General features: G+C 39.9%; 1 protein-coding gene across 1 annotated transcript in view; it reads right to left on the bottom strand.

Moving 5' to 3' along the window:
• Positions 1-5,022: 5,022 nt before the first annotated feature.
• Positions 5,023-20,228, bottom strand: part of RAB31 (RAB31, member RAS oncogene family) — a 59,704-nt gene continuing 44,498 nt past the window's right edge. The window contains exon 7 of the mRNA XM_085052537.1: positions 5,023-9,213. Coding sequence (XP_084908663.1) covers positions 9,116-9,213 — 98 coding nt within the window. The 3' untranslated portion in view covers positions 5,023-9,115. The remainder of the gene's footprint in view (positions 9,214-20,228) is intronic.

The following is a 20,228-nucleotide window of genomic DNA, read 5'->3' on the forward strand; positions in this document are numbered from 1 at the left end:
AAATGGCAGGGATCATGTCTTTCCTTGAACATCTGGAAAAATGAGGACTTCTCATGGGAATCCTAGGACCCTGTCACCAGGAAAGCTAGCTGTCTTCGAAAGCAGACCTGTCAGAAGGCAGCCTCAATGACTTCAGGCTCTCCTGCACTGCCAGAGACATGGGCTGAGTCATTTTGCCAGAGAGCTAAGTAACCACTTTCTAAGAGCTCTGAAACCTGTGGCTCCCAGACATCCTTACCTCGCTGTCACGGATGTGATGAGAAACAGGCTTCTCAGATGGCAGCTCTCCTTCTAATCTAGTAGTTGCTTCAGGCCCTGTAATTTTTTCAGCTGTGTCTATCACACAGGGAACGGTGCAATTTTTTGCCATAGTGTGCATCATTCCCTGGTGTGTGATTCACAGTGAGATAAGGTGAAGTGTCTGAAAGACATGCCTGCTGACAGTGATGACTTGATGACTCAAGCCTTGAGGATTTTCTAAGGCATCAATTTCCTCCTGGGAGAATTAAAATAAAAATCCCTCCATTTTACCTTTCAGTGATGGATGTTGTGTTATTGTAAAGCCTTTATACTGCCAGCAGCACGTATTTAAGTACATACTACATGCTGTGGTTAAATCAGTGAATGTTAATCTACTTGGATACATTTATTACCACCTCATCCTTTCTTCTTTAGTCTTCTCTGGAACAATTTGTGCAAAACCACCCATCATTCCAAGACATCATTCAGACAGCATTGAGCTTCATAAAAAGCTAAACCATGCAGGCAGGGTGGCTACATAAATGTACTGGAATGTATTAGCCAAAGCCCTTTGTCCAGAGTTCCAACTCAGTAACCAGTGTGTCATAGACTGCATGAATGGGTATCATCTTTAACTCAGTGGACTTTGTACTTAAATTCAGGCATACCCACAGGTAAAGATATGGTATCATTTTTTATAGGTGGAGCATAGGCACCTGATGTACTCTAATCTCATGTTTGTTTATGCTCATTTATTAGCTAGGGTTCTCAAGTAACAATGGTGTTATGGTGGCGTGGCTGTGCCATGAAATGAGTGTATATGCACTCTGACCATTTACAATGTGATGTTCTTTCTACCCCAAATCCAGATTTTGTACTTCAGACATGGCTTTTGTTTCTTATCACCTCAATGGAGTTGTGACCCACCATGAAGAGGATCTTCCAGGGCAGGACATCTTCATCTTGTTTGTCCCTTCTTTTCAGTTCTAAACATTACTTTCCCCCTTCAGAATTTTGTAATCAACAAGATAGTCTGCCTTCATTCTCATTCCAAGAAACCTATTTCCCTTCCAGAAATTTCACCACCTAAAACATTAAAGAAAAAAAAAGAAGTAAAAAAATACTGTGGTGAAAAATTATTTCCTTTTCTGGTATCTTTGTCACAAGAAAACAACTTAATCTGTTGAAACCTTTTCCTAGATCAATATAAGTTCATATTTCTAGCATGTCTCAAGACTTCTGTCCCTTCTTACTGAGATTATGGGGAGAACCATTCTGGTGTCAAAGGCTGTGGCGTAGGAGGAGAGCTGGTTGGGTGCCAGCAGGCAGTTCAGGTTGCCACCTTGAAAGCAAATTTTCCTTGAGAATCAAGAATGACTTACAGAGTGTGGCAAGACTCATAGGACAAACAGTATCTCTAAAGGGACTGCTGCCAGGAAAGCTATTTAATTCTCATTTGTGTTCCTGACTGTCTCAAGAAATAGCACAGAAAAGTTACATCTTTATTTTGAATGTCCTTCTTTTTGAGGGTTCTTAGATTCCTTCTACACATTTTATGCTTTTTTGGTAAATAGCTATGGTGCAAAATTGTCCCACGTGATGAGTGATGAACACAGACAAGAACTTGTATATTTGGTAGTGATTCCATAGGTTTGGTGATGACTTGGTTTTTTCAGAGCTAGAATATAGAAATGCACAGTGTCATCCAGGCTGCATCCATTGGTCTTTCTTGCTAAACCCCTGTGAGAACTCCCAACATACAGTTGTCAGCAAAGCTGCCAGTGTCTTTGAAGATGACAGGAAACAGGGATTTATTTCTTTTATAAGGTGATTAACCTATGTTTCAACCCTATTAAACAAGTGGAGAGAAACTATTACTATCCTCTTAATAATTTTTTATTTATCTTTAGTCAGTAACAAAAATGCTCTTGGCTTGCCCCCCAAGTCATGTTATATTGACCAAGAGGAAGGAATGTGATGTTCATTTTCCTCAAGGGCATCTCTCAGACATGTAAGCTGACTTCCTTATTGATTGGTTCTTGTCAATATGTAATCACAAGCATAGGGATCATTTCTGTTTTAGTCTGTAACAGATCATTTCCCCAAGGTACTCGATGTAGGAGAATAGAGATTTAGTTTTTGGGTATTTATCTTCTTATTTAAACATGTATTTTACCGCTGTGGAAGGAGCAGGAGTGGCACTGACTAAGTAAAATAAATGGGAATTAAATGGACTTTAGGGAAAAGGTGGTTTTGTTTTCTAAAATTCTCAGAGTGTAGCAAACAGAAAGGTTGGGTGTTTCATCATAAATAAGGTGTGTCTCAAAGAACTTTTGACAGATGATGGGAGAGAGAAAGATCAGGTTCTCAGGGAGGTTTGGAGAAAACAAGGTCAGTACTTTTCAAAGAAAGCTGGTTTTTTTTTTTAAGTCTTTCAGGTAGTCTCAGGGATAAAAAAAAAAAAAGAGACAGTAATTTACAGCCAGAAAAAATAAATCCTTCCCAAGCTGCTAAATGTTTAATACCTAACCAGGAGCCTCAAAATTCTCTTCTCCACACTAAATAATGATATCTTATTAAAAACTTGTTAATCGGTATGACTCTAAATGCAAGTTTGTACAGGTCTCTTACACTTCAAGTTCTGTCAGTGTACTTACTATCTTCAAGTTTTCACAACGTCTGTGTTACAAAACAGTTCCAATAACACTTCTACACCTATGTCTTGAAAACAAAATGATTATGAATGAGTATCAGGAGCCTGTCTTCCTATTTGTCCAAAATACACAGTGGTATTACCACTTACAGTGGTAAGTGATAATGCAAACTAATCTGCATTAAGGGCCACTTGGTAGTATCAGAAATACATGCATTTTGCAATAAGGACTCTTCTTAACTGAAACAGAAGAAACCCATCTGAAATAGATATGGAAAAAGCTGTATTATGCCACATTATGCCTTCTCATCTTAACCTTTTAAATGTGGTTAATCATTGATTTTATAGTTTTTAGTGAAAAGTCTTACTTTTGGACAGAGAGAGAGCATTTATATCAAGCAATGACTCTATCCCTGGTCCAGCTGGCAAAAAACAGATCAAAAGAGGACCTTATCCATGGCCAAGAACCCCATTACACAATGAAGACATCCATCCTATCACTGATGTCAAGTCCTTAGGGAGTAACCAGCACCAATTAACAAAGGCATTTTTACAACACCTTCAGATAGTCTATCCTCCCACGAGTGTTTTAACACTTTTAAAGCAAACTACTCTGTATCCTTGCGTAGAACAGCATCGAGGAGGGTTTAAAAAAAATCCTGCATTTTACTCTTTTTCTTTCAGGGAAGGAAGGCAAAACATGGTAGTGGCCTAAACAGTTCTGCAGATTAGGTGAGGGGGTGGAGGCATGAAGTAGCTACACAGACTGTTTCATCAGCCTTGCTGTCCTGATTTCAGTGCAGTGCTCAGGAGATCACAGCAGGGTGTCTTATGATGCTCTTTGCAGAGACTGAAGCTGCAGTGGTGAAGATTTTGAAGGTCGAAATGTCAAATACTTTTCCTTAAGTACCTCAAGACACAACCTTCAATCTTCAAAAGGAAAGCAGAGGAGATTTATTTTCCAGCCAATTGTACAGCTCCCCTCTCATCGCTAAATTCGACTGCAAGCTATCCTACAGCACCACAAGCACATGATTCCAAGCCATGTAAAGTATCCCACTGACAACACAAGGACTGATCCTTTCAGGGGCACAACTGTCTTTAAACACCTAAGGGCAGAACAGCATTCACTTCAGATTTTCCAACACACTGATAATAGTTAAGGGGCTTACTTAGGCTTTCCATTAATTAAGTACATCACCTTTCAGTTTACCATTACGTACCTGCATTCATTCTTGTTTGTGCCCAGCTGGAGGTAAGATACATCATTTTTTCAAGGTGATTGTAATTGCTTTAAAGCAGGGAACAGATCCTGCTGGGTATCTTCCAGCAGTAACTAAGCTCATAACGTATGAAACCTCTTTGAAATACTGGTTTCTCATTACACAGAGAAGCGGTGTTCTGTGCTGTTATTTGAGCTACAGTGCTTCTTGTGTACTGCTGTGCATTGAATTTATCATGGTAAGCTGAAGTCTTAGCCCAAAACCCTGGTTTTCCTTAAAAAATGCAACTCTTTACTCATAGTCCTCACAGATCTGGTAACAACTTTAAAAATATGAGCCAAACAGTGCCAAAAGCTGCTGGTGTGGTTGAACACCTCTTGAAACAATAGCACTAAGGGGAATGAAATACTGCATATTCTTAAGAGAGTGTTAATTCTTAACTCCTAGATACAAGTTTGAGGGAGGGACATAAAGCAGGGAGAAAAAAACAAATGTACACCAAAATAAAATCAAACAAAATAAAGTGTCATAGGAGCCATACTAGTCATTGCTATTATTCAAAGCAAGTGGTAACTGGAAGCTAACTTTCTACTGACAGCCACTATCCTAAATCTTTAAGCAGATGCTGGCCACTCAGGTCCCTCTCTTCTAATGGATAAATCAAGTAACTTAGCAAAAGGATTTTCAGATCATATTTTCCTGTTTTTTGGGAGTTCACCTGGACTGCAGGATCCCCCAGGAATGCATTCACTTTCTGCTTAAAAGGCCAGCCACACACGTTTCAAGCAGCATTTAAATCCCAGGCAAGTAATCCACAGACTGCAGACAGCCCTTTTCCAAGAGCTAACGATGTGCAAAATGGGAGCTACTTTGTTCTGCTTTATTGAAACCAGAGATATCCCCAAATCAGAGGCATTTAAAACATTTATTAGCGTTAATCATTGGAGGTTAAATAAAACACAAAAACTACATTTTAGGGGGAAAAAATATTATTAGGTGTGATACAATTAATATGTAAAACAGAAGGTAAAGTATTAACAGATTGCAGCATCCCATACATGAAGCGAGTGGGTCCAGCCCAATCAAAGCCCTTATATAAACAAAACAGAGGAAGAGTACCTAGCAGGTGATTTTAAACTGGCAATTTATCACTGACTCTGGTTTAAATAATTAAGGGTAGGTTAGTAAAATGTATCACTGTACTGAAACAGTCTGATGACAGTCAGAATGCTCACACATGTAACCCATCTGGTCACGCTTATTCCCATGTGCCATGAAGGATTAGTGAAAACATGGGATGACAGGTAAGTTGTTTGGATATTGATGCAGACTCATGTTACATTCCAGCACTTTAGATAGACATGTTGTACCGTGAGCAAAAACAGTAAATTTTTTCTTTTGAGTGTCACTTTATTACTTTTGAGTCCCAATTCCTAAATAATAATGGTCGTTTTTAGATTTCTTGGTCTGCAAGACAAACATTTTCTAGAATATGCCATTTTCATGCACAAGAATGGCAAGTCAAAAATTGTACCTATGTGTATCTCTATCTCCTTGCTACCTTTGATCCACAATTTTAAGTTCATAAAGGTGAAATGATCATTAACAAAAAAATGTACTTACAGAATACAATGTGCAGTATATGAGAACCAGACATAGTGAAAAAACACTACATGTCAGCAGAACAATATAAAACTGTACTTATATACACACATATATGCAGAGCATATACGAACACAAGTTCCTTCATAATTTTGTTTTTTTAACTAGCTCATGACAAGCCAGGAAAGTAAGTCACCCACAACTGGACCGTCACAGTCTTGAGTCATGGTGCAAACAAGCTCCACCAAATATCCTTGGCACTACAGCCTGTGCCTCAGTCCTGCTGCCAGCTCTCTTGATAAAATCAGTCTTGGACAAAGCCAGCACCAGCTGGCTAACCAAGGACTGCAGCGTTGATATTATTATTATTATTATTAGAGAAGATCAGTTACACAGTCAGGTGCTCCTGTACAGTAATTTAGCTTTTCACCAGCCATTAACTACTAAGAGGAATTCCAGTTGCTGCTGAAACTTTCAACTCTGAGATTGGGGTTTTTTTTGTCATTTTCTGGCTTTTTATCAAGGGTGGTGGTATTTTCCAAGCAACACAGGCAACCAATGGAAGCAGAAATAATTGATTTTACATTTTAAAATTACAATTTTTATAACAAACTATTGCCCCATTTGAAGAGGCATGTTAAAGCTGCACCTCAGCTTTGACAAACAGCAGAGAGGCAACAACATTGTCCAAGGTAAGCCCTCTGTTCAGGGAAAATGTGAGATGCTCTGCACAGCACATTGGCCTGTTATTTTTCCTCTGGCTTCAGACTTTCCTACTGAAGCTCGCAGTAACCCAAATCTCAAGAATTTATACAATCAGAATCCTTATTAATTTAAATCTTTTTCTTGACTAAAAGCAGAATAAAGTGATTTAGATTTGCCCCACTGAAAGCAAAACCAATTTAGTCTCCATTGAAATTTTAAAATCTTTCAGAGATCCACTGTAAAAACTTCCACTTTAAAACTACTTTAACATATAACTCATAAACCTGTTCCTATTCACATACTACTCAAAGCCAGCTGTGAGAGCTGGTTGTACAGGACAATATCCCATAAAGATCAGCACCAATTGCCAGTTCTAACATAAATTAGAGTATACAAGGTACTCACAAAATTGTCTTACAAAGATTTCAGACATCTCAGTTAGGATTTACTAAGTTTTGAGATGCCATGTTAAAAAAAGAAAAGTCATGATTTACAAAAGCCTAAAAATCAATTATGGATAATTTCTATATGTTGAATTAAAATTTATGACACCTCTAAAAACATGGGTTCGATCTCACCTGTTTTCTGGGTAACTGGTCTAGCCTCTTACTGGGTTTTACTTAGGAGGAATCAGAACTCTTCCTGCATTGGGTCACAGACCCCATAAAACATATGAACCTGTGATGTTGGTGAGTTTGGTATTTCCTTAGCACTGAAGGCCAGGTTAAGCTTCTCCCTCCCCAGCCAAGTGAAAGAGCCAGGCATCCCTGGCAGACTTGCTTGTACCAGGATGGAATTAAATGTTCCCTAAAGGAGCCTGTCTCACTCCCCAGCTATCAACAATAATGATTACTGAATTTTCACTTAAATAACCCTGCTGCAATGAGTCAGAGACATGGATCATATATCAGCACAGCTGAAAACTGAAAGTTTACCCAAAATATCCAAGGGCATGTTTTCTAGTAGGAGTATTTTCAAAGGAGGCCAAAATGCAAGAGAAATTCATTATATGTCAAAACACAATGCACTGTAGATTCTTAGGTAAAATCCAGAGGGATATCTCCCACCTATACTACTCCAAGCCCTCTGGAGACAAAATGTTCCTGCTGATTTTATCTGGCTCTATTTCAAACCCTAACAATTAGTGACATTTTATCAAAGCCATCTCACAACCAGCCAATAAGGTCTGGGTTTTTTATGTATCAACACGGAAACCACGCTCTAGGCTGCCTGCTCATGATTTATTGTGGAAAGTTATTTTTCCCTTTTGTTTGCTTTTCATAAGCCCTCCTGAAAATGTGCAATGACGATAATTTTCCTCATAAGAGAACAAATTAATGTTGTGGAATGCAGGCTGGGCTCTGGTTTTGAATCCAGCATTTCTTACTCTAATTCCCATTTCCAATGAAACTGATGAAGAAGATAAATTTGGATTTTATCATCTCAGTCACACACATTCACAAAAGATGGAAGTGGAAAACACACACAGTTTTGCATTATTTCTAGTTCATAACCCTCTGTAGGAATTTTCTTCTACACTGCATTTCCAAGTACATCATGCTTCAAAGATACCACACAATGGGTATTCCACACCACATCCCCACACAATTGAGGCTACAACTCCACAAATTCAGGGAATTGCATTTGTAAGCAAACATTCAGGTTTGTTTTATTAGATTCCAGCCTCTAACCCCGAATTATATTGTGCTCTCTTATGCAGTTTTTGTACAGAAATATCATTCTTTGAACTCAAAGACCTCTTGGAGCACAGCAGTGAGACCATGAGGAGTGGGGCACTGTGAAATCCTCTTTTAGAAACCAAGGAAGAGGCATCTTTGAACAGAGAAAACGTTGGTCTGGATCACAGATTTGGAGGAATCCTGGTAAGCAGTGGAGATTAAGCCTGTATTTATGCTCTGTTTACATTTTGTGTAATTATTGAAGCCCACACCCTGCATGGGGAATCATTCCAGTCAGCACAGTGGCAGCATTTTCACTTCTTTCTGGAGCACACTGGAACTATATGGGGTCCAGCAGTTTCCTTCATGACAACTCCTTCTTCCACATACACAGCACTTCATGACACAGATTATGACTTCCAGTCCATAAAAACTGCATTTGCTCATCCTTTGGATCCATTTTTTTTTCTTCAGTTAGCAAATTCAATTAATTTCTTGCTGATGTTTACTGAAAGTAGGAGATGAAGCTGCAGATTTAGAAAAATACTAAGGCAAAGTCCAGCTAAAAAGATGGCAGAGAAACTGTAAGCCAAAATTCAGGTTTTATGGGATTTTTTTTTCACCCTACTATTACAGAGAAAACTCTAAAAACATACCATGTCCACTTTGCAAATGTAATAAGATAATTTTTTGCAGCAAACCTACATTTTATATATAAACTGATCTTTTTATTTAAAAAAAAAAGAACAGTCACTGGTTTAAACAGAGAATCGGAGTACTTTGACATTGTAATTTTGACAGAATATTAGAGAGGATTTTCCAACTGGGTTTTGCAAAATCCCTTTGAAGTAAAGCCTTCTGCTTCTGGTCCTTGCGTTATTGCTCATGGGAAGTATTGAAATTACTGCTTTCAAGATAAGGAGCCACGTCACTGAGATCACAAAGTCCTTTCTCAGTGAAGAAAAAAGCAAATGGTGCTGTTTTTCAAGTAAATCTAAAAAGATCAAGTTGGGTCAGCAGCACCGCCTACCCGTCTGTGAAGTCTGCCTTCCAAGTTTAATTGCTCCATTGTTACTGTTTTCATGAGGATCTAAGGGTGGAATTTGCCGACCTGAAACACATGAGGAGACAGTGAATTCAATTTTCCTGATATAAGAACAACACAATATGCAGGTAACAGTTAGAAGAATTTAGCTTCCATAAGAATTACATCTGTGAAACTTAATAAGAGAACAACCATACCTTGAATATTTTCCCTGTATCTTGCTGATTAGAAAAGACTTTCACATTAAAAACAAATGAAATATGGCTACTGAGAAGGCATGAAGTACATTGAAATTATATTATCCATGAATTTAAAACAAAAATAGTTATTTTACTAAGCACCTTACAACTTAGATAAAGAAAATTCTCATCTTTCTCCTAAATCCACTTAAATGTCAATTGTGCAAGTTTAATGAAATTGTGCCTGTCCTAAATGTCCATGGCATTTAGTCCTTGCACACTGGAGCTCTACAAAGCACTGTAACTAAACACATGATACCTACGTTTGAGAAAGAAAAACAGATCTGTTTTTTCCATTTAATCCCTTCCTCCTTTTTAGGGGTACTCACATCTTTGCAGCTGACAGCTTTGATTATTTAACACCACCACCATCCCCTCCCCCGCAAACTCTCCTGATTTTTTAATCATCTTATAGAGCAATTATTTAAAGTGTTTGAAAGAATTTCAGCTGTTACAGGAGAGCTAGAGATCTCTCTTGGGGCAGAAGGGCACTGCTCCAACTCCCTCCCCTGTGTGCCCTTTTAGTACTGCTGCATCTTTTGTCTAACTGGCTTCCTGTTAGTGGACAACAGACAATGTGCTTAATAATACAAATTCTAAATGGAAAAAGAAAGATTCTCCCAGGTCCAATCCATTCTGTGTCTCTGGTGTGCACCTGGGTTTTCCATTAAACCCTTGTGTGGGCTCTCCATCAGTACCTTGAGATCTTACAGTCATGGTAATCTACTTTCTCATCCCTTTGTGGATTTCCTAAAATTTTTTTCCTGAAGCTGAACCTATTTTTTAAGAATTATTCCTGGGTTTACCATTACCCATGTTAAATAACATGTTAAAATATTTAACATTTGTTTCTTACATGCCACTTCCAGAGAACACAGAGTTCCTGAGAACAGCTCATCATAATCCAGGTGGATTTTACAGTTTAGATTTCCCCATCCTTTGCTTCAGTTATTCACAGCTCTCCCCTACCAAATGTTCTATGAATTATGTACCTATGTTGAAGCCTGAGTCCTACAATTGGTTTGGGGGAGTGGTTGTGGGTGGGCGAGTTGAAAGTGTTCAGGTAAAATCCAATCCCAATGAAATAAAACAGCAAAATTTGATCTGTAAAACTTGTCCCTAAATTACCTTTGGCCAAAATTCAAATTTTCTCTGATTTGGTTAGCTCTGCACAGGTATGCCATACAAGAAAAGTCTGACTTCCAAAGCAGATAATCTTGCATGTTTGTACGACTGAATGAGAAAGGGAAAAATCCTCGCATTACTAAGGTAGAGATATTATATTTGGTCCAACAGAGTGAAAAATGTGTATCTTGAGGGCCAAAGCATGTATAAGCACTGACATTACACTGCTGAACTATATTTGGATCACTAAAATATCAGCTTCACATCCTGCTTAATATTCTGTTTGGATTTCATGTTTGTAAGATAAAAGCAGAATAGGTGGTTATAGACCCAGCTGTTACATGCATTAGCTCTGTTGGCTTTGTTTGGAGACAAAGAGAATCCACTAATTCTTGAAACTCTGGAAAATATGAAGAACATGGTACCTGTGAGAGGCTTTCCAATAAGGTAATGGCTCAGTCCCAGCATAATAAAATCCTGTCGATGGGACCCAGACAGAGCACAGTGTAGCAAAAAAACCTAGAATCTACAGACGTGGTTTGCATAGTCTGCCATTAAGCAAATACCCTCTAAACATCTGGTTCTTTTAACAGTAACTTTGGAAGAGGAGAGCTTTAATGTGCAAACTAGCTCAACTTTCATTTCAGAACTCTGCATTAAACAAAGATGTTATTTCTATTTGTTTTTCATTCAGCTTTTCATACTTCTTAACAGTTTGAAGTCTTTTCTACAGTAGTCCTGATGTGTATGCCAAGAAGCAGGCAAACTTATCTTTGCAGCAAAAACCTTGCAGGCTTCAAGGTCAGCAAGCAGTTTGTCCAGTTCAGACCAGGACACAATATATGTTATTAAGAATCATCCAGATTTAATTAATTTCTCAAAACAATAAAATCCACACAGATAACAACTATAAATAATAAAGACAAAAAAATTTCTTGACCTATTTGCTGGTCAGTTATTCTGGCCTTTGAACTTAAGTACCGTTTGTCAGGAACTAACCATGTTTTCTGCTGTTTTGATACCACCACCCCCTCCTTGAACTCAATGCAAGGAAATAAATGTTTAAACAGTCTAAACTTTTACTTTTTTCAAGTTTGAGAGTATTTTTTCAGTTGGCAATTCTTCTCTCACTTATTATTTCTCTTATTACTAGAATTACTAAAGTTAATTGTTAAAGTTAAATCATTTTAATAACAAGACATGCCTGCCCAAGCAGTTTTTACCAGGACAGAAGTAACCATCTTGGAACATATAACTCAGTCTAACACCTGAGAACCAGCCCCACAGCAAATGATACAGTGATTTTTCATCAGACATCAGGGAAAGCGAATAAAAAAATCAGTCAGAAATCTGTCTGACTGATTTTCTGTCCCCCTGGCAGTAGGCACTGTAACAGAGAAAGGCCTAAGCAGCAGCAGAATACTAAAGATGAGCAGTTGAAATGCTGAGCCTGTATCTATGCTTCCTGCTTCTAACCCAGCTCAATCACTATTGCCACCTAAAAGCACTGTGATCATCTCATCTTGTCATTCAGCTCCTGATAAATATGGCATCAATATTGCTGACACCAACTCAAATATAGCTGGCACTGGGTCAGGATCAACAGAGGTCACAAACTGAATTAATTTTGGAAAGTATAGACTCATCTATAATTTGTATCTCACTGGCATCCATAGTCTCTGTTCCAGAGCAAGAAAAAATACTCCAGTACTGAATACAATAAATTAATAACAATAGGTTATTTCTTTCATGCAGGTTATGTCAGAAAGGAGCAGCAGTGCTCTGACATCCAGCCCTGCAATTCTCACGATGAAGAAATAAAAACATTAAGGCAATTCCTCTTCAAACTCAAGACTGCTTGGTAAAGATAGAGTCAGCATAAAAGGACCATGACACATGGAACTCCTAGAGTAAGTGAATGGCTTGGGTTGGAAAGGACCTTAAAGACCATCTCATTCCAACCCCCCTGCCATAAGCAGGGATGTCACTCACTAGAGCAGGGTGCTCAGGGTCCCCTCCAATCTGGCCTTGAACACTTCCAGGGGTGGGACATCCACACCCTCTCAGGACAACCTGTTCTCATCTCTTGCTTAACTGAAGATGACAAACTAGACCACAAATTGTCTTCACCCTGTTTTGCAGAGCAGGACACAACTCACCAGCTTGCCAAAGATCACCAGGAGGGAATCTTAAAATTCCAGATTAAATAGTTAATCACAGAGAATGCATGTACATTTATCTATGGATTCTGCAGCTAAACTGGTGAAATTAGCAACTTGGGGATAAAATATTACTAAGGTGGTATAGAAGTCCCACATGGCTCCTACTGCTGATATTCCTACAGAGTAAGTTGCTGAGTGCAATTTAAAACTTGATTTTGCACTTGTATTATTAAATATATGATTATATATTCTGGTTTCATTTCACTAAGGTTCAGACAACGTTTCACAGACTTTGTGCAACAGAACTGTTTGTAACCATCCACCTCTGCACATTCCTTAAGAGGTGTTGGTGTCCTCCATTCTCTCATTCCAGCAAACACACCATGGTGTGTAAAATAAAAAGCGTCACAAGAGACTGCTCAAATGTAGGGTTACAGAAATTGTCACAGTTCTGAAGTGAATCATGTCAGTGATTAACAAATGAAAATCACTAAAGCAGCTGCATCTCCTCCTTTCTGGCATGTTTGAGTTGGGCTGAGGCAGTCCAGGATGAAGGTCAGAGTCTTCTCCAAAGCCTGGTAGAGTTCCAACTCCTGCTACTGAATCTGAGATTTGTTAAGAGATTAATCAGCACTGTGGGTGTTGCTGCTCTAAGAGTGCCAGAGGCAAAGAGATTGGGAAATGGGAGGGTGGAACAAGAGATAAACAAAATGGGAATGAAGAAAAATGAAAACTGGAGCAGAGAAGCAAGAGAGACAACAGGGACTGGATAACAGCTCAGCGAACAGAACTTGAAGAAAGGTGGACAGGGATTGCTCTGCTGCAGCTGGAAGCAGGATGCATGATCATAGTAGTAAATGCTCTCCCTGTTCCTTTTTGAATGTGATGTTCCAGTTGGAAACTGTGACATTCACTAGCTCAGAAAAAACAGGCTTGGAGTTGAGCTTTTTGCTCTTGTTTGGGTTTTTTAACATGAAACTAGTTTCATCACTGACCTGTAAAAGACTGCATTTAAGAAAAGGTTGGGATCAGCCTTAAAGCTGAGGTAAGGCTCAGTAAAAAACTCACAATAGTTACCATGCTGACAAAGGGACAAACACAACAGTGCATCAAACAGACAATTCATTTAGTGTGGAAACATGTTATGATCAACCTGAGCTGGCACATCCAGATGATGAAGTCAAGTCCCAAAGACTCACAGAAACACAGAATGTGCTGAGTTGGAAGGGACCCACAAGAATCATCGAGTCCAAAATCCTCCTGGTTCTACACAGGACACCCCAAGAGTCACACCATGTGCCTGAGAGCATTGTCCAAATGCTTCTTCTGAACTCTGTCAGGCTTGGTGCTGTGACCACTTCCCTGGGGAGCTGTTCCAGTGCCCAGCCACTCTCTGGGTGAAGAACCTTTTCCTAATATCCAACCTAAACCTCCCCAACACAATTTCAGGCCATTCAAGAAGCAGAGTCCGTCTCTCTAACACAACAAAAGCTCTGCTAAAGGTAAGCAATCAGAGTGCTACGCAGTGGCTTTTTGTGCCTTTCCTTCCATCTCCCTGAAAATCATGTACAACATAATTTTTAGGGGGCTGGACCACAGCAGCAGTCTCACAGCTGCCAGAGGTCAAGTGAGCTTTTCTAATGGCTCACCTGAGAAAATGTTAACTTCTTCAAGCAGCGGTACAATAGCTATACAATGGCCAGAACCTCTTCCTCAAATTGCCAGCTGTATCACAGCAAGATGAGCCCCTGCAAACCTCATTAATAAAGAACAGCCATCTGTGAAGACATGGCAGAGTGAAGCAGGCACATCTGATCCAACAGTTTTGGCAGTTTTCTGCACCTGTAGGACTTAAGATAGTCCCACTTCATATCTCCCCAAATTCTTTCATGCTTTGAAACCCATTTCAGTGGTATTATAGGAGTTTCCCACATGGGTTATAAAGCTTGGCTCACTAGTCTGTCTCTGGTTTCTTTCCCCCCACCCCACACACTTACAGTGAGGTTAAGATTTCCCCAATTGACAGAGATGACTGTTTACTCATGTTGTAAACTTTCATGCAAGGAAACACAATAAATTTTACAATAAAATCTATTGCATAACTAAACATAGTTAAGCTGCAATTATTTTAATACTTCTAATAGCAAAGCCAGCAGCATCTCCATGCAAGACAAGAAAGCCTTTGGTTTGGTTTAGCTTTATTTAAAGCAAAAGCAAAGATTGCTGACACAAGTTCTTGCTAGGGGAGGCAGCAACACAACTACATTTTGCTCATTTAATTAAAATCTCCAGAAAAAAACCAAACAAATATTTAAATCTTGTGCACATGAAAGTAAACAACAGTATTCCTAATTACTTTAATTACTAAGAGATCCAACCTCAATTCAAGGTCCTGCTGTAATTAATTTTGGGCTGTGTCAGTTTATTTATTAGCAGTTTATGTTGAAGAGGTCTCCTTGGTTGGAGAAAAATCCAGTACCTAACAAGTTTAACTTCGGGAACAGTCCGAAGGTCATTAAGTTTTGCTGCATTCACTAGAGTTTGAAAGCAAAAGGAGAACTAATCCTAAAACACAGGGAGCATAAACTGTAAAGAATAAAATTTCAAATATAAGTTTGGACAATGTTTTTCCATCCTTTCACACCCCCTACAATAATTCAATTATGAGTTTGGACTACCTTAAAAATTAGCACATGTGAATTTCTTTGTAACATAAACGTACTTTCTTTTCTTAAAATATCTTTCGTAGATCTCTTCAAAGTACTTCACAGATATCTGCAAATCAGCAGATAAGAAGATGAAAACCACCATACTCATCACTCACAAAGCTTGAAGACTGTCCAGCTGCAATTCCACCCACCCAAGTCCATCCGAGTCAGTGCAAACATTGAATGTCTGCTGGAAATGATCCGTTCCCCATTCCAAAGATACTTCGCACCTTCCTCTTTAGTTTGTCCAGTATACACCTGGTTAAACTGCAACCTCTAGAGACTGAGTTTGATTTGGTTTTTTTTTAATCTCCCAGTATTTCTAGGAAACAAGTATTTGGGTTACATTAAATATTCAATATATGTGCTGCTGGCAAGGCATCAGAAAATCAATAGCTTCACACATTTATAACTGAGCATTTACCACATGAAAGGTTTAATCCCAAGACAGAAACTCTGCTCTAATTAGGAAGCCTCATCTAGGAAGAATGTTCTTATCTGGATTTTTAAACACCAGCCAGTCTCTCCTTCACGTAGTACAAGCACCAGTAACACCAAGCATGCTAACCACTCTTTGCACAGTCTCCATAGAGTGGTTCTGATAATCTTCTGCCCCACTTCCTTATCACCCTCAACAGAAGAAATGCTGAAATGCTTCAATCTTGCCCCCTTTGGTAGCACATTCATCTCCAACTTTCGTTGGATGGGGCCTTAAGCAACCTGATCTCCCAGGAGGCATCCTAGATGACCTTTAATGTCCCTTCCAACCTAAACCACTCTATGGTCAGGTGAGTTGCCACACTTTAGAGAAAATAACGCATGGCCATAACTTTTTTTTGTTTTTTCTGTTTAAGCACAAGTTTATGTCACGTTTCACTTGGCTAGGTATTTTTCAGTGGCTTGCTTGTCCCAAAGCCTGCTCCCCTCTGCAGCTCCTGATGCAGCCTGGCATTAACCCAGGAGGCACAGCCTCGGCTCTGCCGCGCACCGAGGGCGGATTTTACGTAATCTGCTCTTTCATATCTGGGGCACCTTCACGCTGAGGTAGCAGGTAACACACAGGCTGAAGAGAAACAGCTGGGTGTGTACCAGATTTGAATAAGGTAACTAAGGATTATTTGAGCTGGTAAATGAACAGGTGTCTGAAATTGCAAGGGTATGATTGCCACTAAATGATAGTGTGCACAGGGCAGCTTGTTTAGTCGTTGAAAACCAGCCAGGCAGAAGCAAAGGTCAGTGGGCTAAAGTCCCAGAAACAAGAAGGGGCAATACAGAACTGGTATGACCCCCTGCACAGGCACAACTTTATTATACTGCTATTGTATAATACATTCCTGGCGGTTTTGCTGCTGCTAAAGTACAAACCAGCAACAAGGAGCCACTGTGCCTATGATTCTTTTAAGGCTGGGAATAAAAAGTTAATAACATTTGTTCCTATAGAAACTCAGCTATTAAAAAAGAACTACTGGAACAAATGAAAAAACACTAAACTGTTAAGCCTTTTTTATGTCAAAAACCTTTAAAGAAAGACTTTGGAGAAAATGTAGGTGAAGTGAGGAATATACAACTATATTAAAAGTATTTGTTTCATGTTTACAGAAACATAAATCAGTCACGTGATATTTCACAATCACAGCAAGCCTTCAGCCAGGCACTGCTAAACAAACCCAGGCTAAGGGTAGTGGCTAACCATGTGAAATCCCATGGGTACAAGAGAACCCAGGAGCTGCAGCCCATTACTCTCAGCTCAGTGCAAACCCCCAGTGCAGAGAACACTGACTTTGCTGACTCTCATGCTCAGTCTGCCTCCTCAGCCTTATTTGCCCAAGTACAGCGACTGCAGAGTACCTCTCCTGCAAAATTTGACCTATCTTCAAAAAATCAGAAACTTTACTGATTCTAGTGTTTCACATCTTGTATTTTCTTGAACTTAAGGACAACAGATTTGTGTTGAGACTGTGCTATGAAAACATCCCTCTAAGCAGCCAAATCCTCGAATTGTGAGAGAAACTTATTTTAAAAAAATCTTTAAGCAGAGTGTAACATAATAACCTTAGAAATGAAGCAATCTTTCTATAATCTCTGTAATTTTCCCAAGATTTATCTGGCTGTCAACAAAACATTCCAGTGCTTCTGTTTTTTTCTTTATGCCTTCTGTCTACTATTGTGAGTATATTTTTTTCCATTATACTATTTCACTACTAGTGAAATTCACAACATTGTCACAACATTGTCCCTGGAAAAGAGACAATTAGACACCTCAGGAAGGAAAAAATTGCATGTTAAAATGCCCCTGGGAAATGAAAAGCATAGGAAAGAAGGAGGTAAATTTTTTAGCTAAAATAAAATGAAGACTAGCCGTGCTTGGGCTATTGATTTCAACGAGGATCTAATAGAGAAATTCTCTACACATGCTGGAATTCCTCCCAAATCTAGGCTGTAAAACAGACAACACATACAGTCTACCTGCAAAGTCCAATGTAAACAGAAATTGCTGCTTCCTTGTTCAGAGGCCAGGGAGCTGCACCATACCCTTCTAGAGCAGTGCAAGGAGAAGGGCAGGAGCTCTCAGGCAGCAAGAAAGCAAAACTAAAGCTGCAGTGTGACTTCTAGGGCACCACACAAACAAAATTAGTCAGTTAGGGTAGGAAACATGGCCACAGGAGGACTTCACATCCTGAAAAGGCAGAAATGCTGCTATGCAACTGAAGTGTAAAATATCAGAAAGTTACTTATCAATACCCTCTGCCCAGTCATAATCATACTAATTAATTCTACTGCTAATCAAGCATTTTTCACTTGGTTTGCACTACATTTCTAGAAACATACTCTATACCAACACTCTCCTTTCTCTCTGCTGAATGCTTGATAAGGTCACAAGTAGATCCACTGAGACCAAATATTTCTATATATAGAAGTAATTGCCTGTGGAATTAAGTGCACTTGCCTGGGTATCTAGTTCATACTAAACTTAATTTAGCTGATTTTCCTTGTCTATTATATTCATTATTAGGGACGGCGCACACCACCAGCTGCAGCAATGCCTATCAAAGACGGAAACTAATTAGCTAATTACGTGGCAAGAATGAGATCCTCGGCGAGAACATCCACAACCATCACATGCAGACAAACAAGTGAACTGTCACAGGGAAGAACCAGTTCCTCCAGACAGCCATGTGGCACACACCTTCTTTTCAAAAGGAGGCAAAAGAATGGCAGTGTATTCTAGGAATACTGGTTCTCATTAACCATTTCAAATCCATCCCATGTAAGGAAAGCAAACACACAGGCCCCATCTCAGGCTAAGTGTGGTAGATAATATCAGCTGAGTACAAATATGTGAAATAAAATATATAAATAAAATAAAATAAAATGAAATAAAATAAAGTAAAATGAAATAACTTCAGGGAAACAAGGCTGAGTATCTGGACATGCCATCTTCTAGGTCTCTGCACCCCAGAACAGGATTCAGTGATAGGAGGAAACACCAGTAGTGGAAGAAGATCAGACCACTAAGCTGTTAAGAAATCTTAACCCATACAAGCCTGAGGATGCATAGGGAGCAAGGCCATTCTTTATCATCCCTATTGTTTTTGAAAGATTGTGGAGAAAGGTGAATGTTGTATCTATCTTCAAAAATGGGCAATAATGTGGTCTACAGGCTGGTTAGCCTCACTCTGCTTCCTGAGAACCAGAGAAGGCCACAGAGCAAATCTGCTGAAAAGCTGGTTCTGAGCACAAGAAGGTGAAGAAAGTGACCAGGACCAGTCAGCATGGACTTACCCAGGGTTAATCACATCCTGCCATCCTGGCTGCCCTGTATGACAGCATGACTGGAAGAGCACTGGATGTTGTTTACCTTGACTTTGGCAAGGCTTTCAATACTTCTCTCTACAACATCCTGGTATGTCCAAGTTGGGATGTTACAGACAGGCAGACTGTTAGCTGCATGAGGAGTTGGCTGGAACATCAGACTCAGAGGTCAGTGGTTAATAGTATGGGTCTACCCACAGACCAGATACAAGTGGAGTACCTTGCTAAATACCTTTTATCAGAGCCTGAAGGATGAAAGAACAGGAACCCAATTCAACCCTCAGATGGTACCCAGCTCAGAGGTGCATTCAGTACCCTTGAGGGCAGGCAGGGCTGCTCTTCAGAGGGCCTTAGGCTGCAGGCAGATATGGGTCAAAAGGAGCCTTCTCATACTTCAGAAAGGACAAATGCCAAGCCCTGCTCGTGGGAAGAAAGAGCCCCTGGCTACGAGAGAGGCTGGGGACTGGCTGCCTGGGAAGCAGCTCTGCCAAAAAGGACCTGAGGGAAACAATCTGAGCACGAGCCAGCAGCGCGCTCTGGCAGCAGAGACAGCCAGCAGCAGCCCACAGGAGCCAAGGCAGAACATTAGGCCAAGTGGTTATCCCCTTTTAGATGTGGTCTAACACCAGCTGGGTAGCATTTGCTTTGGGTCCCACAACACAAGAAAAATGTTGACAAGATGGCACAAACTCAGAGGAGGGCTGCATGAGAATCAGGGCTAGAGCACTTGCCCTGTGAGGAGAGGCTGAGGAAACAGGGAGAGCTCAGCCTGGAGACAAGACAGCTTTGGTGGACTGCAGAGCTGCCTGTCAGTACCCATGGGAAGGGCAGCTGAGAAACTGAACCAGGCTCTTCAGTGAGGTGCACCCAGGACAAGGAGCAATAGTGGCCACAAACTGAATCAGAATAGCTTCTGGCTTGATGTGGGGATGCCACTATAAAGACTATTTGAACAACTTCCCAAAGAGGCTGTGCAACCTCTGTTCTGGGGAAACCCAGACAGTGGCCTGAGCACCCTGCTCTGAATTCATCAA

The sequence above is a fragment of the Lichenostomus cassidix genome, chromosome 2 (assembly GCF_008360975.1).
Source record: "Lichenostomus cassidix isolate B80296 chromosome 2, HeHo_3.0, whole genome shotgun sequence".
NCBI classification, from domain to species: Eukaryota; Metazoa; Chordata; class Aves; order Passeriformes; family Meliphagidae; genus Lichenostomus; species Lichenostomus cassidix.